Raw genomic sequence first — 17,769 nt, 5'->3', positions numbered from 1 at the left:
CTTCGTTGGAAACTTGGTGCTGCTTTGGAGCCAAAGAAATGGTAATATTCTGGCAGGCTTCTTTAGTAATAGCATGAAGACAACTTTCTATTCTTTGATGCTTGACTTAGATGTGGCCACATCGTGAAGCGAGGAGCCCACAAGGGCCAGTAGGTGAAGTGGGAATAGTCACTGTTACCATTAGCTTTGAATTAACATCACCCAGAGCGCTTGTCAAAAAGGATTCTTGGGTTCCTAGGCCCAGGCCCACGGCAGTTAACGGCTCAGTGTGGAGGTCTAGACAGCTCCCTATACTTTCAAGTTCCCCTCTGCAAATCTGAGCCCTAGTTCTCGAGTGGCCTTTGGGAGCCACGGATCTAGAAGATTCTAAGATCGCCCTCTGAGCTCTAATGACAAGTCTACACTTGCTTCTGCCACCAGATAATCTCACAGATGAATGTCTTTCAATAACACAGCGATGACAACTTAAGTCTTCAGACGGGATCTTATTCTGGACTGACTTCAAAACTGAATCCTCACTGAACATCTCATTCCGTTTATTGGTCAACATATACCAATAGAAAAATGTATTCTGTACTTGGGGGATTCAAAAGCTTCAACATAGCATGCGAGTAGCCAATTGCTGTGCCTGCAGGGACAGCAAGGTAGTATGAAGCATTAAAAAAATAAAAAGGAAAGGAAGGAGAGAAGAGAGGGAGCACGGGAGGAGGGAAGGAAAAATCCTACCAACCGGCTTCATCTAGTTTTTGACCCCGGATGCAGATTTTATAGTTCACAGGGCTAAGTAGATTTGCTGTCTCAGAGGAGATGAAAAACTTGGGGGTGAAGAATGGCAGGGGCCCAAAGAACAATGAGGGAGTTGATGGGTAAATAGAGAGAGAAGGAGGGAAGGAGCGATTCCAGAGGTTGCCAGTCCTCTTTGTGGCTTGGCTGAAGACTTGCAGCTCATACACATCCAGATGGGAAGCAGATGCTGATCCGGTCTCCCAGATGCCCCGCCCCCCACCCCAGCCCCTCTCTACGTGACTCCACCTACACACACGGTGAATGCAGAATGAGGGGCAGAACATAACACTTAGCTTGTTATCAATCTTCTCTGCGTCGCTCCCCCTCCCCCGCCCCCAGCCAGCCTACAGGATAAGTCCAGGGGCTACCATCCGAAAGCCTTTCTCACAGGGCTCCATCCTCTCTGGACTCGCCTTCAAGGTCACTCATCCCAGCCACCTGGTCACCGGACTTTACATTACTCAAACTCTCCATGTCCAACATCATTCTACCTCCACATTTTATTTCTCCACCTGGCTTTCTCTTCCTGGAAGGCTGTGATAATTCATATCTAAATCCCATTGATTCTCCAAAATTCTGCTCAGATGGCATGAGAGCCACAAGTCTTCCTTCCCTCATTTCTAAAATGGAACAGTACTATACCTGAACAGGGAATGGATCTTTTTCCACTTTGTCTCTTAATCATAACCACTGCCTCTCCTGGATGGCAAGCAACTAGAACCACTGGCCTATGTGTTCCGCTGATTGGCTGATTGCGCAGTCATTTGTTATTTCGCTCTTTCAACAAAAGAAGAATGCCCTGAAACTTATCAGAAGTTTCTTTTGTATATTCTACACCCACTTGCTGTTCCATGGGGAAAACAGTGAAGATGGAGAAGATACAAAAGCAGGAAAAACAGACTCTGAAATTTGTTGGCACTCTCTATCAGTAAACTTGTAAAATGAGGGTATGTTTCTGGGTTCAAAAAGACATTTCATAATATTGTGCAGTATCACGGAACTTATCCGCTGTTCATACAAATGTGTATTCCTGTTCTTAACATCGAGCGTTAGCCTTAAAAATCTAGGCTATGGGGCTGACTCCTAAATCCATGAGGCTAGCTCTGAATAAGTTAACTTTTTCACATGGACAAAAGCTATAATTAGCTTAAGATTTTGCAAAACTATGAGCCACCATGGCAAGGAGTCAATCTCTTTGTCCTATCAACAGATCCAACCAAGTGAAAAATTTTATTATTTATATTTACAGAGGGTGTTTGGTAAAACAAATATTTAAGTAAATTCATGTCTATGAAACACACATTTTATAATACTTCATATGAGCATTATATTGCTTTATAAACAGGTACATATATCCCAGGTCTTAAACATTTTACACACACATTTACTCCCATCTTAGAATCCTGAGTCAGAATTCATGGCAGGTATCTCTACAGTAAATACCAGATAATCCGAATCACATCATGCTTGCCATCTTTCCCATTCCAAAACCCTGACATCAAACCATTATATTAGTTTGTGGAACAATATGCTATATCTGGCAAGAAACCCTGGTTATTATGGTGGGACTAAAAATGAATTTCATTTTCTTGACTCTGTGTCTCTTACTGTCATTTTACTATGATACAGAGATATCCCAGGTTACTTCATAAGGAAAGAAAAAAAAATCTTATTCAATTGCAGAAGAAACTGCACAACTTAATCTGATCATTGTGTGGAGGAGAAAATATTTCCAATGACGACATCTTCCTATGTCAATTGATTTTATTACAGATTTCATCTCTGTGTGCTATATTAATACAGCTCTTTCTTCTTCTTTCAAGATTTTAATCTTAGTTTGTTGCTCTAACGTTTTATTGGTTCAAAATACATGCTGTAAAATCCGTGGCCATCAAATTTTCCTGTGGGCTAAAAATAACCCATTCCTGTCAGTTAGAATTAGCTGATAAAGAGTGTCAGAGCCTGTTCTGAATAAGTTTGATAACTTCCTGTTTATGCGGCACTGACCCTTGTCTAATAAAGCTTCTTTGCCCTAGAATAAGAGAAGATTCTGCTGCATTCTATTCCTTAATGGCCAATACTGATTACTTTTGAAAGCCTTTAATACATTTCCCATATTAGACATGAACAGATGTCAGGTATGTTGCCAAGGGAAATTTCTTTTATGCAATCTTGGCTTGTTGTACAATAATAGCCCTTTCTCAACATGGGAAAAAATTACAGACCCAACTAATTTCCCTGACAGGGGAGAGTTACATATGTTTTCCACTTGTAGTTTTTACGACAAGTTTACAATTTTGCCAAACCTGGAACTAATTGGGATCATTTCCAAAAGCGGCCCAATAAACCCCCAAAAGTGTGGAGCCATTTGAGAAGGCAGTCAGGGACGGTTAGCTTTTGTATTTTCTCCATTTTGGTCAGAGAAGGGGTGGGGGAGTTAGATTGCAAAATTATTTCATTTAAGTTGCTTAAACACTTACTGTTTCATATCCTCCCAGTTTTTGAGCAGCTTGAAACATAGTCCAAAGGTTAACTGTTAGAGGGACAATAAGTATTTAGATAAGCATTGCATTAACATACTTCCAAGAAATGTCAATTAAAACATTTTGTTTTGTTTTCAATGAGAAAGAGAGAAAAAAAAAAAAAAAACAACCAAAAACCAAAACACTAGTATCCCAGAGAGCTAAGTTCTTAGGAAACAATTTGCCAAAGGGCATTCAACAACAGGATATATTATTACCACTTAAAATATTTCTTAAGAAACAGTCACAAATACGGAAATGGTTCTACTTTGGGGATAAAGGACAACACAGTTTTAATCCTGTTGCCATCAGCAGACCCAGGGAAGCCCAATTACAGCGTCCTTGGGGAAAAGAGTGAGATTTCAAAATTAGGGTTGGTCTTGTTCAACCCTTAGAAAGAAGCCATTGATTAAAGGGTACTATATCATGCTTCCTTCAGATAAGAACTTATCATAATCAATAAATACCAGCCACTGTAATCCATGAACACCTTTTTAATAGAATGTCTGATGGCAGCACTATATTAAGAACTCATACCGTATTTCACTAACACATGGTGCCTTGCAATGAGTAGGAAGACACATATTTTACCCTTGAAGTCTCGGTGACATAACAGATCAAAGGGAAGGAAGAACTCATTCACAGAAGAATCGAGTCCTGAGTCCACTTAGTCCCCTAAGTTGCCTGTGTGATGTTTCGAGTATATACTCTTCTAGAACAGATTTCTCTCTGCAGGGCTTACATACGTTTATTCTGTTAAACAACTATGCCAAATTGCTAGCAACCCTGTTCATTTGTCCCAAACACCATGGAATGGGACTGCTATGGATTTGACTCTTTTACAAGAGGGGGAAAATTGAATTTCAAGTAATTCCTTGGTAAGGGAAATGAAGAATAAAATTAAAATTAAAAAAAAAAAGGCTCTTTGACACAACACGTTGGAAAAGCCTCATTGAACCTTGCACTATTTCAAAGCTATCAAGAACCCTGCCTCGGCCCTGATTTAATCTGAACCAATGCATAATGCAACAAAGCTGTTCATAGTACATTAATTTTACTTCTATTTCAAGCAACCAGTTTTCAGACAAACATTGTAATCATTCGTAGTTATATAAGTTTATAATGGCTGCGAGTGTTCTCTTGCAATCAGTGCCAATTGCTATTAGGTATGTAAATTGTTATGTAAAACATACAGGTTTGACATTCTTCATCAAAATGACACATGGTTTTAATCTAGGAAGATACGTTTGGAGAAAATACAATTTCAAGCCAGGGGCTCATTGCTCTGCGTGCTACAAAATCCAGACAGAGGCAAAATATATATATATTCAGTTGTGAAATCAGGACTGGATCTGGGTTTCTTCTCTTTTTTCTATGGAATTCTGCTCAGCTGCGAGTTTCCTTTTCTACTTAAAAATGTATTATGATGCTTAAATGTAATCCAAAATTGGGCTTTCGGTTCAAATCTGGGTATTTCATGTTTCCTCTGAAGTCAGGTTTTTGTTATCTCTTAACAAATTTGGGGCTTAGGAAATACGTTTTCTCTTTCTGGTTGTTTTGTCCACCTTTCAATGTCCTCTTTAAAGCTGCTTTTTTGCAGGCAACATCTGGGCCTGATAAAGCGACGTCATATTATTATCTCAGAAGAAAGGCGTTACAGACACTCAAAATTGACAAAACAGAAAATGAGAAACTTTCAACATGTCTATTTCCAGTCATAATCAGTGGATTCAAGCCTATAAATATCTCACTGCAACTGCCCCAGAAGGGAACAGCGTAGCGGAAAGGGGCAGGGAGAAAAATTCCTGGGCTGGATGATTTGTAGATTTAGTATAAACAGAGAGAGCATCATCCCCAGATTAGGATTGCAACATAACCCTGAGTTAAAATTTTTTCCCAATTTAAAGAATAGGAGCAGTTTTGATCTTTCAGAAATGAAAACAAGCATACTTACTCTGTTTAAAACCTAAATAGGGTATTCGTTCTATCGGCGTCTTCCTCTCTTTCATGTATTTATAAAGTGCCACCAGGAAAGCCTGCTCATCTGCCCTGCACTCTTCACCGATGGCAACCTTTGGTTTCTCTTCATTGGAGACTTTTTTACAGTTATTATGGTTATTCTTCGGCTTGGACAAGGCTGACCTGGCCTCACATTTCACCTGGAAAAGGGGGGAAAATATGCCACATCAAATCAGGTACCGCCTTGGAACGCTCAACAAAGATACAGCCGTGACACTTCTCACAGTGTGGGAGGGGTTAGCCAGTAAATTAACCTTGCCCTCAAAAGGAGCTTTTTGGAGGCAACACTGAATATGAATTGTCTCAGACCAGTGGGTGGTAACTTTCCGTAAAGGGCCGGGTAGTAAATATTGCAGGCTTTGGGGCCAGATCGGCTCGGTTGCAACTACTCAACTAGCACAGAAGTGGTCACAGACATATAAGCGAATGGGTACGGCTGTGTTCCAATAAAACTTTATTTATAGAAACAGGTGGTGAGGGGACCATGGTTTGCCAAACTCTGCCAGCCTTAGAGTCCTTACAAGTACGTTGATAGGAAACCAGAAACAGTGTCCGCATCTGGTGGGAGTGGGACCATTCTTTTGCCTCTTTACACACTTTTATTTTCCCAAGGGGCACCATCTGTTAATGTCATTGAACAAAGCCCTGTCTTCTTAGTAAATAGTCCCGTATTTCACACTTTGAATCAACATGAAAGAAAGTTTACTTCTTCATAGTAAACTTCTCTTGTTGCTACTATTTCCAGCCACCTGAAAAAAACATGTCAATGCCGGCAGATGTTGGCATCAGGAACACCAGCAAGATGTGTTCTGTCTCTCACTTGAGGGGGATGCCCAGATACACCTCAGCAGGAAACAAAAGAAACCACTCTAATGGCTTTTTGGTCAGCTCTGAGCATGTAATAGGAGATATTAACTTGCCACAAAGGAAAGAGTAGAGGTCAGTTAAAAACCGAAGAAGAGTAAATGGAAAGCGCCATATTTAAAAATTAATGGCAGCCAACGTGCCAGATGTTGTTCCTTCCACAGTCTAGGTGAATATGGAACTCAGCAAACTGAGTGGCTAACCTAATGTTCCCTGCTCACTGCCATGTTCTACAAGAAGCCTTTGATGGTTGTTAAATATAACGCTAAGTTGCTGAGCTATTTTAATTATAAAAGGGGGAAGTACAAAGGGTCAGACTTTGAGTTCAAGTGCGCCCATGGGGAATGTGTACATTCCGATATTCTTTACATCTCTATATCTAACATCGAAGAGAAGAGGGCAAGTGCTGGGGAAATGTTATGAATAAAAATGTCCCACATATTCGACATTGTTTTCCATTTCAGATTTTTGACCCCTCTTTTTCTTTCCCTTCAGTGTCTCCTTCTCAGGCCTTAAGAATATAAAAGGCTATGCTTATTTATAAAAGGGAACTGTATCCTACTGCCAGGGCTTTCTTTAACTTATTCTCTCAAGTGAACATGTGAGGTTAATATCTTTAGACTGGTTCTGGAAAAAATAAAACTTCCTGTACAATCATTCAACTGGGCCTCTAGATAAGATTTTAATTTTTAAGGGGCTGTGGAAATGGGACTAAAACATTTTTCCATGTAGAATTTTTACTTACAATATTTTCGAACTTTAGCACTTTGTCACATTGCATTAAGGAGAACATCCTGTGAAACTTTATGTCGTCATCATTTCTCACTGTCAAATTTTAGACTGAGTCTCAAGTTCTGATGAAATCTCTAATTTAATGGCTTTTTGAAACCAGAAAATCATTCCAGTTTTAATCTGTATTGCCCCTGGCCTTTCATGAGTGCTTACGATGTAGCCAGACTCCGTTCTAAGCACTTTTTAAGGTATTATCTCATTTTATGTCCACAACCCTAGTGAGGCTCGTGATTATTCTTGCGTTAGAGATGAGGAAACTGAGGCACAGAGAAGATGAGTGATGGCCACAGGATCATGTCCAAGTTAGTAAGTGGTGAGCTTGGAATCTGAACCCAGGTAGTCTCATTCTAGGGCTTGTGCGGTATTAAACACTATAATTTACCGACACTCATAAAAAAATAGAATCAATAGTCAAAACATACTTCCAATTAAAAGCATATCTTATTACTAGGCATCACAAAACCTACGGCTTAGAAACATGATCTATCAAATGAGGAATACAAGATAAAACTAGGTGGTTTCCAAAGTATAAAAGGGCTCCATTCCTTCTATTGTATATTGAGCAAAGGGAAGGAAACCAGTATCAATTGAGCCCCCACAATGAGCTGGATACAGTGCTGTGGGCTTCTCATAGTCCACCAAATGTTCATAACAACCATCAAAGGGAGGCCTCTAGCTCCATTTTACAGTTGAGGAAAATGAAGCTTGGTGAGGTTATATATTTTGTTAGTCGGCTCATGGGGGCAGAACTCTGGGTTTAGACTCAGGTCTGCCTCACTCCAAACCCTGGTTTTGCACAAACAGGAGTAGATATAAGATTTGCATATAAAACAGGCTGAGTCTTAAATTTGCAGCGATCATGGGCCATTCTTTATATTATGAGGTCAGAAGTACCACTGTTAAGGGAGTATGAGCATTCCCTCAGTGTCTAGATGGCTGCCTAACCTTCTGCCTCAAACTGTGCAGAAATACCCAGAAACAGAAGGAAAGCATGGGCCAGGTGCACAGACCAGGTCCAAAATCATTCAGACTCCCTGCTTTGTAGAGAAGGCTCCTGGGAAAGCCAGGCTGCCGCCCACTGAACTCCATCCTGAACCCCAGTGGGTGAGCCAGCAGGTTTCTCCTCTCGGGGGCGGGGGGTGGGGACACGCAAAGGCTTTGTAAGAAGTGAGCAGCGGTTTCGTTTCTCGGGCTAGCTCCATACCATTTCTTCAGTTAACATAAAGAAGCCCTTCAGGCTATTACTCTGTTTCTGGGTAGGACCTAGCCAAGTTCCTTTCTACATATTCTCACATTTACCCCAAATATTCTCATTTTAATCCCCTGCAATTTGAAACAGGAGCTGGTCTTCATGTTGACCTTGAGAAAGACCAACCTTTTGATGGTGACAGTTAATTACGAGATCTGTTTTTCCCAACCTGAACACCTTCTACTTGTTGAGTTCACTAAGAGCTTTGGGGTTTCTAAAGTGATTGAGGAAGTGCTAATTAAAGAATCCACATTTAATGTTTTCAATGAACCACCACCTATTTGATATTAACCACATCCTTTCACTGGACTGGCAGCAAGATGTGATGAACCAGCAAGAAAGAAGAAGCTATAGTCTAATTTTGATGTGCTCACTAACTTGCTGGGAGACCCTCATCTTCTTCCCAGTGAAGCAGGAAGGATAATTCCTGGGGGTGGTTCTGAGAACCAAACTGGATGAAACATAGTGAAAATAACGAAAGTATCACATTTGTGAAATATCAAAGGGATGTTTGTGATTTAAGTGAAAGAACATATGGCATACCACACCATGGTTTCCCTTTTTTTGTTCCTTTTAGAATATAAACCACCTGTAATATACTTCTGGCCTTTCGAAAGTGCTTACAGAATGTGAAAAGTCATTTGCCTTCTATCTGTGGAGGCCTTCCATTAGAGGCCTGGACCGAGAAGATTTTTCTCGTACAGATCACCATATGAATGGGCTTGGACCCACATCTGCTGCATAAGATGATCCCAGGGAAATAGCAGGATTTGGTTGGACACTTTCAAGACATCTTCGGAGAACTGATAGCCTCTTCCCCGGGTGACTTTTGCTGTCACGGGATCCTCTGTCCCTAACAAACAGAGTCTTACAAAGCTGGCTTTTACGTTCACATTGAGAGAGTGCAACCTTTTGATGGCAACAGACAAATTACTCGAACTGCTCTTCCAGCCATGCAGACCACAAATCCAGGAGGTTCTCATGCTAGAGAGCTTTGCTGTGTGGAGCTGGTATATATCCATGGTTAGAAATAGTCTGTTTGAGACACTTTTGCAAGACACAGTCACACAGGTCTTGGTCATAAAGCCAAACTGTTACTTGAAATATTGCTTCCAGGTCAGCAAGTGATCAGATGGTCACAAGCTTGTAATCTCTACCACAGTGTTTCATGAGAAAAGACCCCTTTAAGACATAAATGCCTTTCTAGTGGTTATCCTGGTCCCAGAGGTGGCCTGTTCATTCCGTAGAGACCTTCCATCAGTCTGCTGGTGTCAACACACCAGCCCGCCATACTTTTTTTATCTACTAGTCTCTTTCTTTTAGTTGAAGTGGTCTTGCCAGACCTGTTGGAAGCAGCCAAGGCAGAACTGTAATCCAAGACTCTGAGAAGAGCTAGGTCTTTAGACCAGTGCCTGGGGGCTGACTGCGGCCGGTGCCTCATCCACTCACCACTGAAACCAACAATGGAAGGGTGATCCACCTCCTTGTAAAGATTCTGAACAGCAGCGTTGGTGGGAGGGGTGTGGAAACGGTCCCTCAGAAAACCCAGGTTTGACTACGATCCCTCCTAAGAAGTCAGTGAACATCAAATACAGAACAGGCTCCTGTTCTCTTCAGTTTTGTGGGTCCTACTGTGAGTCTTGAGCAGCCTTCCCTGGTGAGAAATATTGGAGGTGCTGGTCTTTCAGATCAATTCGCTCATACGAATTGATGTTTTGTAAAATTCCCAGAGGCATACTTCATTAGTAACTCCAAATGACATGGGAAGGAGCTTCATCCTGCTGGGCTCAGGTACGGAACATACTGGGGTAAACACATGATGTCACCTTGGAGGTATGGGGCAGGGTGCCAACATAAGACACCAGCAGTGCAAGCTCCGCTGAAGGCTAAGATCCTAAAACCTTCTCGGTCCGTTCTACAGTATTGCAAACCACATCACAGGGAATAAACTGTTCCTGCTGACATTCTTTGAGACCACGGAAGCTGAGAGGTAGTTCTAGGGCTGAGATGTTCAAATTACTAGAAAATGTCATTCTTGGTACCCATGTGCACTCATTTGCAGAAGGTGAAAAGAGCAGGACAAAAGTAACTTTAGGAAAGCAGATCTGTGTATAGCCAGAAAATACACATTTCTACTGGTTGATCTCTGTGTTTTAACCCTTTGCATTCTTGGAAGCATGAAGAAGTCCTAACCAAAAAGTCCTCAGAACTTCCTGATTAAACAATCATCGGCTGAAAGTAAGACTTGTAAACTGTGACTGTCTAGGGTTGGCTTCATTAAACTGGGAAGAGGAGTGGTATACAGAGCAGAGTAACAGTAGACTGTCAACACAGAACCAAATTCATATTTTCCTACATCAGAATCTTCCAAATTCACCACTAGTGAAAATGCTCCCATTTTCATAAGCTTACTTCCTGGATCTGGAAACATAGTATCAGTTGAAATCTGGTCTTCAATTCCAGTCCTAAGGGGGTTATTGCTGTCTTTGGCACAGAATCAACACCTAAGCGCAAAGACCCAATAAACAGAACCGTGCAAATCTGACCAACCTCACAAAAGTCAAAAAGGTAAGTCTAAAAATATAAAGTGACACTTCACCCTTCGTGGTGCTAAATACCTCAGGCATGCACTTTCAAGACTCCAAGGAATGCTTGGGCAAAATTGGCCCGGGCCCGAAAAATAGTTTAGAATTTGGATTTTCATTCTGTGTTAATAGAGATCTTCAAGAAGATACAAATGCCTATATGGGCACCTGTATCCCTGTAACTATTTTTCCGTACAGGTAAATAGCCTCAGTTTTACTCTAAGGTAAATGAGAGGTGACTTTGAAAAAATATAACTAAAAAACGTAATTCTAGCTATTTCTAATTTCATCCTCTGTTAATCTCTGCAACATATTTAGATGAACACGTTCAGAAACAGGATGGTTCAGCTTGGTCTATTTTTGATACAAGCAGAGTAAACTATGTCATTGTGTCACCTTCTATGAAATCCTCAGCTTCAATGACGTGGGCACTTAATCATCTGTCCTTTACCCAACAGGCCAGACTGGGAGGTGGGAAGCCTTTCTGTTGACTAATCAAAATGCCTGCGCTCCCCCTCCCCCAACCACCCAGGGGAGGGAACTGATACAGAGAGCTCTGAATACCGAAGCCAGATTCTGAATTGAAAACTGCCACCAAGACACAAGAGCAGAGAGATAAAGAGAAAAAGGAAAAATAAAAAGAGGCAACCAAATAGAGAGCAGGGAGCGAATGACCGTACCTTGGCCACAGCCTTGCCATCGGAGTTGTTGTTGGAATCTTTAACACCACTGAACGAATCTCTTCTCTGTGGGCATGGTTTCTTTTTGCGTGGTCTGCCTTTAAGATTTGGCGCTGAAAACAAACGAAGAACAAACTGATGTACACTTTCATTTGCATGGGTTTCCTTATTAAAGACCAAGAATGTTAACAGAGTGGTGCCCTCTAACCTGTTCGGAGGAGCGCACCCATGTGTGGAAGCCAACCCTCACGTTATGCCCCCTTCTCTGAAGGGCTGCGTCTTGGTAGACTCTACAGTTCTTCCCAAAGCTAACGTGTCTAATTAGTATAAATAAAATGAAGCTCTCGGCTCTCAAGGACAATGATCAGGAAAATGCACTTCCCTACTGTTAGAAAAGAAACATGTTGAGCTGAAGGACAACTCTAAGCCAGGCTCTGAGATGATTCCTTTTGTTTTGTATCTGGTTTTCAGAAACCTAGGTGATATGCCAGCCCATTACAGTATCATAGTAATGTAGCATTTGAAAGCCTCTCGCCTCAAAAGTGGAGACATGAGTGTTTTCTGAAATCATGATCCAAATAAGCTGATTGGATACAAATAAGTAGAGAGAGAGAACAGAAAGAACATTCATCATAACAATCGGAAAGATATTCTTACAGGTATTTACTAATAATATTGCGACCAGCATGTTTTAAATCGCAGCAAATCTGGCAGCTACATTCAAATCAGCATGCTCTCTTTTCCTTTTCAAGAGAGTTTTTATGAAGATCTCGAGGGTTATTTAAAATAACTTGCAAAGATCACACTGAGGTTGGCCTGATTCCGTGAAGATTATACTTTTTTAAAGCCACAGACAAGATGCAAATCAAAGTTCCATTTCATCCTTGATGTTGAGCTCGAATCCCTTTAAGATCCACAGAGAAAGCAGCAAAAAGAGGGCTGCTATTTATCTCGTGCTCCAACTGTCCAGCATCAGCTTTCACATTAAGCTCCATCAGTCACCCAAGCCGAGCAAAATTAAAACAAACCACTAACCGAGCAGCCCTTGAACAATTCCAAACAAATGAATTATCCCCCAAGCAGTTTTCTTCCAGCCCTTTCGAGGCACCCACACTTTTTTTTTATTGCTTTAAGGTAGGATGATGACAGCACCAATTCTGAACAACTAGAACGCTGTTAATTGTTGTTCAACTTCCTGACATCACACAGTTAACCAGGGGTTTTAGGACATTTGATATTGTACTCATCTCATCCACATAACGAGTCCCACTCATTTGATTTTTCTACTGTGGATAACAGCTCTGCTGTTGGGAAAGCTCAGGAAAGCAGAGCTAGCTCCTTTACAGTCCGGCAAAAGTTTAAAAAGTGGCTTGGGGGGCTCAGGCTCCCCCTCCTAAACCCGTTCTCCTCTCCTTCCCCCCCCCTCCCCAGAGGAGCGTCCAGAAGTCCATCCCCCAAAGCCAGCCTGGAATTACCACAGGTAAACAAACTCACAGACAAACATCAAGCAAAGAGAAAGTAGCGATTACCCATTCCAGTCGACAAACATCTGCCTGAGGATGTCTGTGCTCATGAAAGCTACAGCATGTGACTCCTTCCCGGCCCCGTCCCTGGAAGTCTTGACTTGGTGTGGATGTCAGCTTCCCTCCCAACGCGAACGCGAACGCGAATGTGAATGCGAGCTGCCAGGCTCCGCGCTCTGCTTACAACTCCCCTCCCCCGGCAGCTCCATTACTCACGTAAACACACAGCAGTGACTAGCACGGAGTGTGTGGGATGAGCTCTGAGGACTTTGCCGGAGTTGCCAGACTGGCAGGGAGGGCTCTGCTCCCCTCCCCCCGGCCCCCCCCCTGCGCGGGGTTGGTGATTTCATCGGGCCTGTTTTGTGGATCCAGACCTCCTTCTCCTCTGTCACAGTCTCATGCCACCACCTTCCATGAACTGACCCGGGCTTCAGCCTGGAGCCAGGGCGTGGACTATTTTGGTTTGAAGACTCGGGGTAGCACAGAAGTGTTTCCACCACGGACCCAAGTGCTAAGACTTTAATGAGCGTGAGGGAAGGATGTACTTTCATGTCCCTTATCAAAATAATAGCTGAGCAGAAAGCTGACAGAAAGGGAGCCTGACATGGGGTAGGTCTGAGACATTTCACGAAAAAGAAACAAAACAGTATCGCCTCTGTTCTCAGACTTGTTAACTATGATCTCTCCTTCCTCACATTTTGGCAAAAAAACACTTAAACCTAAAAGCATTTCTTTCCAGAAAGCTTTCAAATCCCAAAGGCCTTTTAGATAGAACTTGTACTGAACAGGCTGTTTTAAATACAGGCAAAGGTTCCGGGAACCGACAATAGGTCATCCTCAAATCGGGTCTATTTTCTCCATTCTTTGAGCTGTTTTCAGAACCCAGAGAAGGACATGCCCTTCCCCAGCAGATTCTGAGAATTTTAAATTTAGAACAGGCTAGCACCTAATATTCTGGTCACGCAAACTTAAACTCTAAATGGGACCTGATCAAGAGAAAAAAGCCTTTTGTTCCTAATGAGGCAAGTCGCTGACATTTCAGGTAGGCTAGGCAAATCCCACCAATGGCTCAAGCCTCAGACTCAGGTACCTCTCTTCTCATTTCTCCTCTGCCCTCCTTTCCTGGCTTTCTCTTCTGGAAGGTACCACGGTCTTCGTGGTACTTTAGCTGTGGTTGATGGGTTATTATTATCCTCAGTTGGAGGGTACTTCAGGGCAGGACCATGTGGGATTCATCTGTCACCTGCCCAGCACACACCCAGGAGATGGCATTACATGATATCAGCCTGGTGAATGAATAAGTGACGGATGAAACTAAAGATGCCCACATGTACCTCCTTCAAGTCTTCACGAGCCAAGCCCGCCAACCTGCCCCTGTGTGTACCTGTCACACCGGGCACCTGTAAAACTGCCTTCACCTTCTCTATTTACACTTGAGCTCTGGGAACGTAACCCAGCGACTTCCAAGTTTGCTCTGAGAATTGAGACAAAAAACCTAAGGCCCTTGGTTCCTGATGACCATTAAGCCTTTGTGTCTGGCACTCGGAAGGACTGTGATCTTCTTGTCTCCAATGTCCCAGTGCCCTGAAGAGCAGATGTTCAAAGTCCCAGGGAGAATGGAGCCTGCAGGACTAGGGGGCGTGGGTAGCCCCCATAATACAATCTGAAACCTCTGGGATCTGTAAGACCCCAGGCAAAGCTTTGGGATTGAGGGGCTGGCTTTTTGCGGGGGAGTAAAAATTCTGGTTCCCAGGCTACTTTTTGTTCTTACAGAGTCAAGAGAACAAATCATTTGCCAGGCGGGTGAGTGAAAACAAATGCTTTATGGTGTGGTGGTGGTCAGGGGTGTGGGAAGCTGGCAGCATGCTTGTTGAGAACACAACTGGCTCGAGTCAGTTCCACTACCAAAAAAAAAAAATGTGTGAAGCAATAAATGCACGGTGACTTTTACATGTGTATATAATCCACAGCCCAGCTCTGGCCTGGCTCATTCACGGAGTTCAGTCAACGCTCTTTACATGAATGTTTTCAATATTACACACGAATAATAATAATAGCTGCTATTTACTGAGCACTTTCTCTGTGCCAGTCAGCACTCTGCATACAATAACTATTTTAAAACTCGCAGCAAACCAACAGGAAGTTGAGATTATTATCCCCATTTTCCAGACCAGGAAACTGAGACAGAGATGAAATTACTTGCCTTAGGTCATGCAACTGGTTACAGGTAGCAGAAGGATTCCAACCCAGGCCGCTGGACTTTATCCAGAGTCCCTGTTTTAAGTAACTTCTGACAGACAGACACTGGCCCTCATTCTGTCTCATAATGAGATATTTATATGATTAACTTGGGCTTGCGGGCACCAGGGAGCTTCCCCCAAACACCACATAGCACAAGGGTGCTAGAGTCCATCTCAGGCAGCCAACGGCATCCTACAGACCTGACATGGAGCAGGGTCCCCATCGACCTGACTCAGCAGCAGGTAAAAGGCTTCCACTAAAGCCACACAGGTCTAATAAAACTTAGAGCGCCGTGCACATTCCCCCTTTGCAGTGGGCCACTGATTCTTCTGCCTAAACAGTGAAAGATCTCTGTGGTTTTTAAAAAATCTTTCCTCTCTGAGTGCCCATCTGTTCCTCTTACTCAGCGTCATGAAATTAACAAGTACGCACCTCTGTGAAGTCACTACTATTTCCATCGGCGGTAATCCCAGGAGCATCAGTGACCGCCAGTGCTCCGGGCTACTTTGACATCTGACCTGTGTGTTTTGTTTTTTCCTTTTCTTAACTCTGTCAAACATTAATAAAATAGAGGTTTTTTTTTTTTTTTTTTTTTTTTTTTAGGCAACATAAGCAAAACAAGGTTTTTGGGTTTGTTTCTTTTCTTAAAGCGTCTAGAAACTCAGAGTTTTCAGGCATTCATTTATATATTCCCTTCACTATGGGTTCTGACAAGTTATGTGTCAAGGCAGCGCAGGTGTGGGAAACTTTCGGCTCAACCCCAGCTCTTGAAATAATAATAATAAAACAAAGGAAATGTAACCAGTTACTGGCAAAGTAAATTGCTTTTGGCTTAAACGTTCCTGTTTTTTTCTACTGTGTTCTTCCTGTCATGACCGTCTCTCTTTTTTTATAACATTTATGCTCTTGGAAATACCACGAAGATAAACTGCTATAAAAGCGGGATTGACTCATCAGTTAACAACTCTTTCTTCTCATTTTGCAGAGAGGATTTTGTTGCCAAAGCAGCTCCATATTCTCTCGAGAAATTCTTTGTGAGCTTCCACTTAGAGATAGGACTTGCTTGTTGGTGGGGACTGCGATTAGGGGGATGGAAAACCAGGCTTCATTTTCCTAAGAGTTTGACCCCCAGGGTCAATATCTAGAGGAAGTTGGCAGAGCGTTAACTCACTTGATTTGCAAGTTGTGCGTGCGTGCATGCATGTGTGTGTGTATGTGTGTGTTTTAAACACTAAACACAAGCCAGAAAACTAAACTCCCCTGACTGATGTATTAGGGACTGACAAACATCGTTCCTTGTATAGTACGCATTTCTGATAATACTTTGCATTTCTGTAAGGCCTTTCCTCTGAGGATCTCAATTCTCTGATCTATTTTCTTTATAGACAATAATCTTAAAATACTCTGGCAAGTTTCAGCATGGAGCATTGCTCTTGCTGGAAAAAAAATACCCTAATTTAGTTATCATTTACTGTGTTCTATTTTCAATGTTTCCCTTTTGACTATTTAGAAACTTCCTCTTTCACTAGAACAAAAATAGGATGAGTGTTTTTAAAGTTATTAATGTATGAGTAAAAGATCTAGTAACCAAGCATGGAAGAAGGCTTGATCAAAGCCACTCCTGAAATTTATGGGTGTAATAAAAGAAAGGCATTTCACAGATAATCTCTTACAGAATTTCAGTTTTCAAATACTTGGGAAAAAAGAAAAACAGAAGCTCTCAGCCCTCATTTTGGCTTTAACTTAAAGTCAACATTTTTATTTTAAAAATTCATAAAATGATTCCCTAAAATGTGTATTTCAAATCCGCAGCTATCTTCCCTACACTCACTACTCCACACCTAAGAGGGCGGTGTCAGGAAGCGGCAGCGGCCGCCGGCAGTGCTCAAAGTCTGTTAACTGGTTGAATCTTTCTGTGAATGCGCAAAGCATTCAGGACACACAGACTTAACGCTTTTCAAGTTTACTTTTATTCTGTTTTCCCATAAACAACCTTCTACACCCAACAGGAATGTTTGGGAGGCAACTGTGTTGTCTGAGACACGAGCCCCCGGGGCCATCAACGCACCCGACTCCATCTTGTGGGCCGTTCCAACGTTAAATGCTGACTTGACAGCCAGAGGCAGGAGGTAAGGCAAACAACAAACAAAAGCCACTGCAAGAGTGTTATCATTCTCCACAATTGTTCTGACGGTTCCCTTTTCCAGGGTAATTTTTTTTTTCTCAAATCAAGGCATGAAGGAGAATAGTTCAGAGGCATGAACCGAGGCCTGAGCCAGCCGCAAAATGCCCTCACTCTTGGCTGCCCTGAGCGTTGACCATCGTGTGTGCCCCAGAGCACCCATCACACTGCCCGCCACCCTGGATGTCGTGGCCACCATGAGTGTCCATGTTGGCCTTAGCCCCCAGCTCTCCCCTGGTGCTGTGTGGACCACCATGCCCATAACCACAATTTAGCATTTCCAATGAACTACACTCTCCCAGAACCCAGGTTCCCTCCCACCTCCT

The 17,769-nt window shown here is 42.5% G+C and overlaps 1 protein-coding gene across 3 annotated transcripts in view; it reads right to left on the bottom strand.

The window, feature by feature from the left end:
• Nucleotides 1–17,769, bottom strand: part of ARID5B (AT-rich interaction domain 5B) — a 176,588-nt gene that overhangs the window by 31,936 nt on the left and 126,883 nt on the right. For 2 of the 3 annotated variants that reach the window (XM_027588076.2, XM_027588082.2), the window contains exons 5-7: nt 11,498–11,610; nt 5,263–5,467; nt 3,267–3,319 (exon numbers count right to left, since the gene is read on the bottom strand). In XM_027588076.2, coding sequence (XP_027443877.1) covers nt 3,267–3,319; nt 5,263–5,467; nt 11,498–11,610 — 371 coding nt within the window. Of the gene's footprint in view, nt 1–3,266; nt 3,320–5,262; nt 5,468–11,497; nt 11,611–13,026; nt 13,420–17,769 lie in introns of those variants that run through there. The other variant, XM_027588087.2, reaches the window with a different exon arrangement.

This window comes from Zalophus californianus, chromosome 15, assembly GCF_009762305.2.
Source record: "Zalophus californianus isolate mZalCal1 chromosome 15, mZalCal1.pri.v2, whole genome shotgun sequence".
NCBI lineage: Eukaryota > Metazoa > Chordata > Mammalia > Carnivora > Otariidae > Zalophus > Zalophus californianus.
The sequence above is the reverse complement of the archived record's forward strand: the minus strand, read 5'-3'. Positions and strand labels throughout refer to the sequence as shown.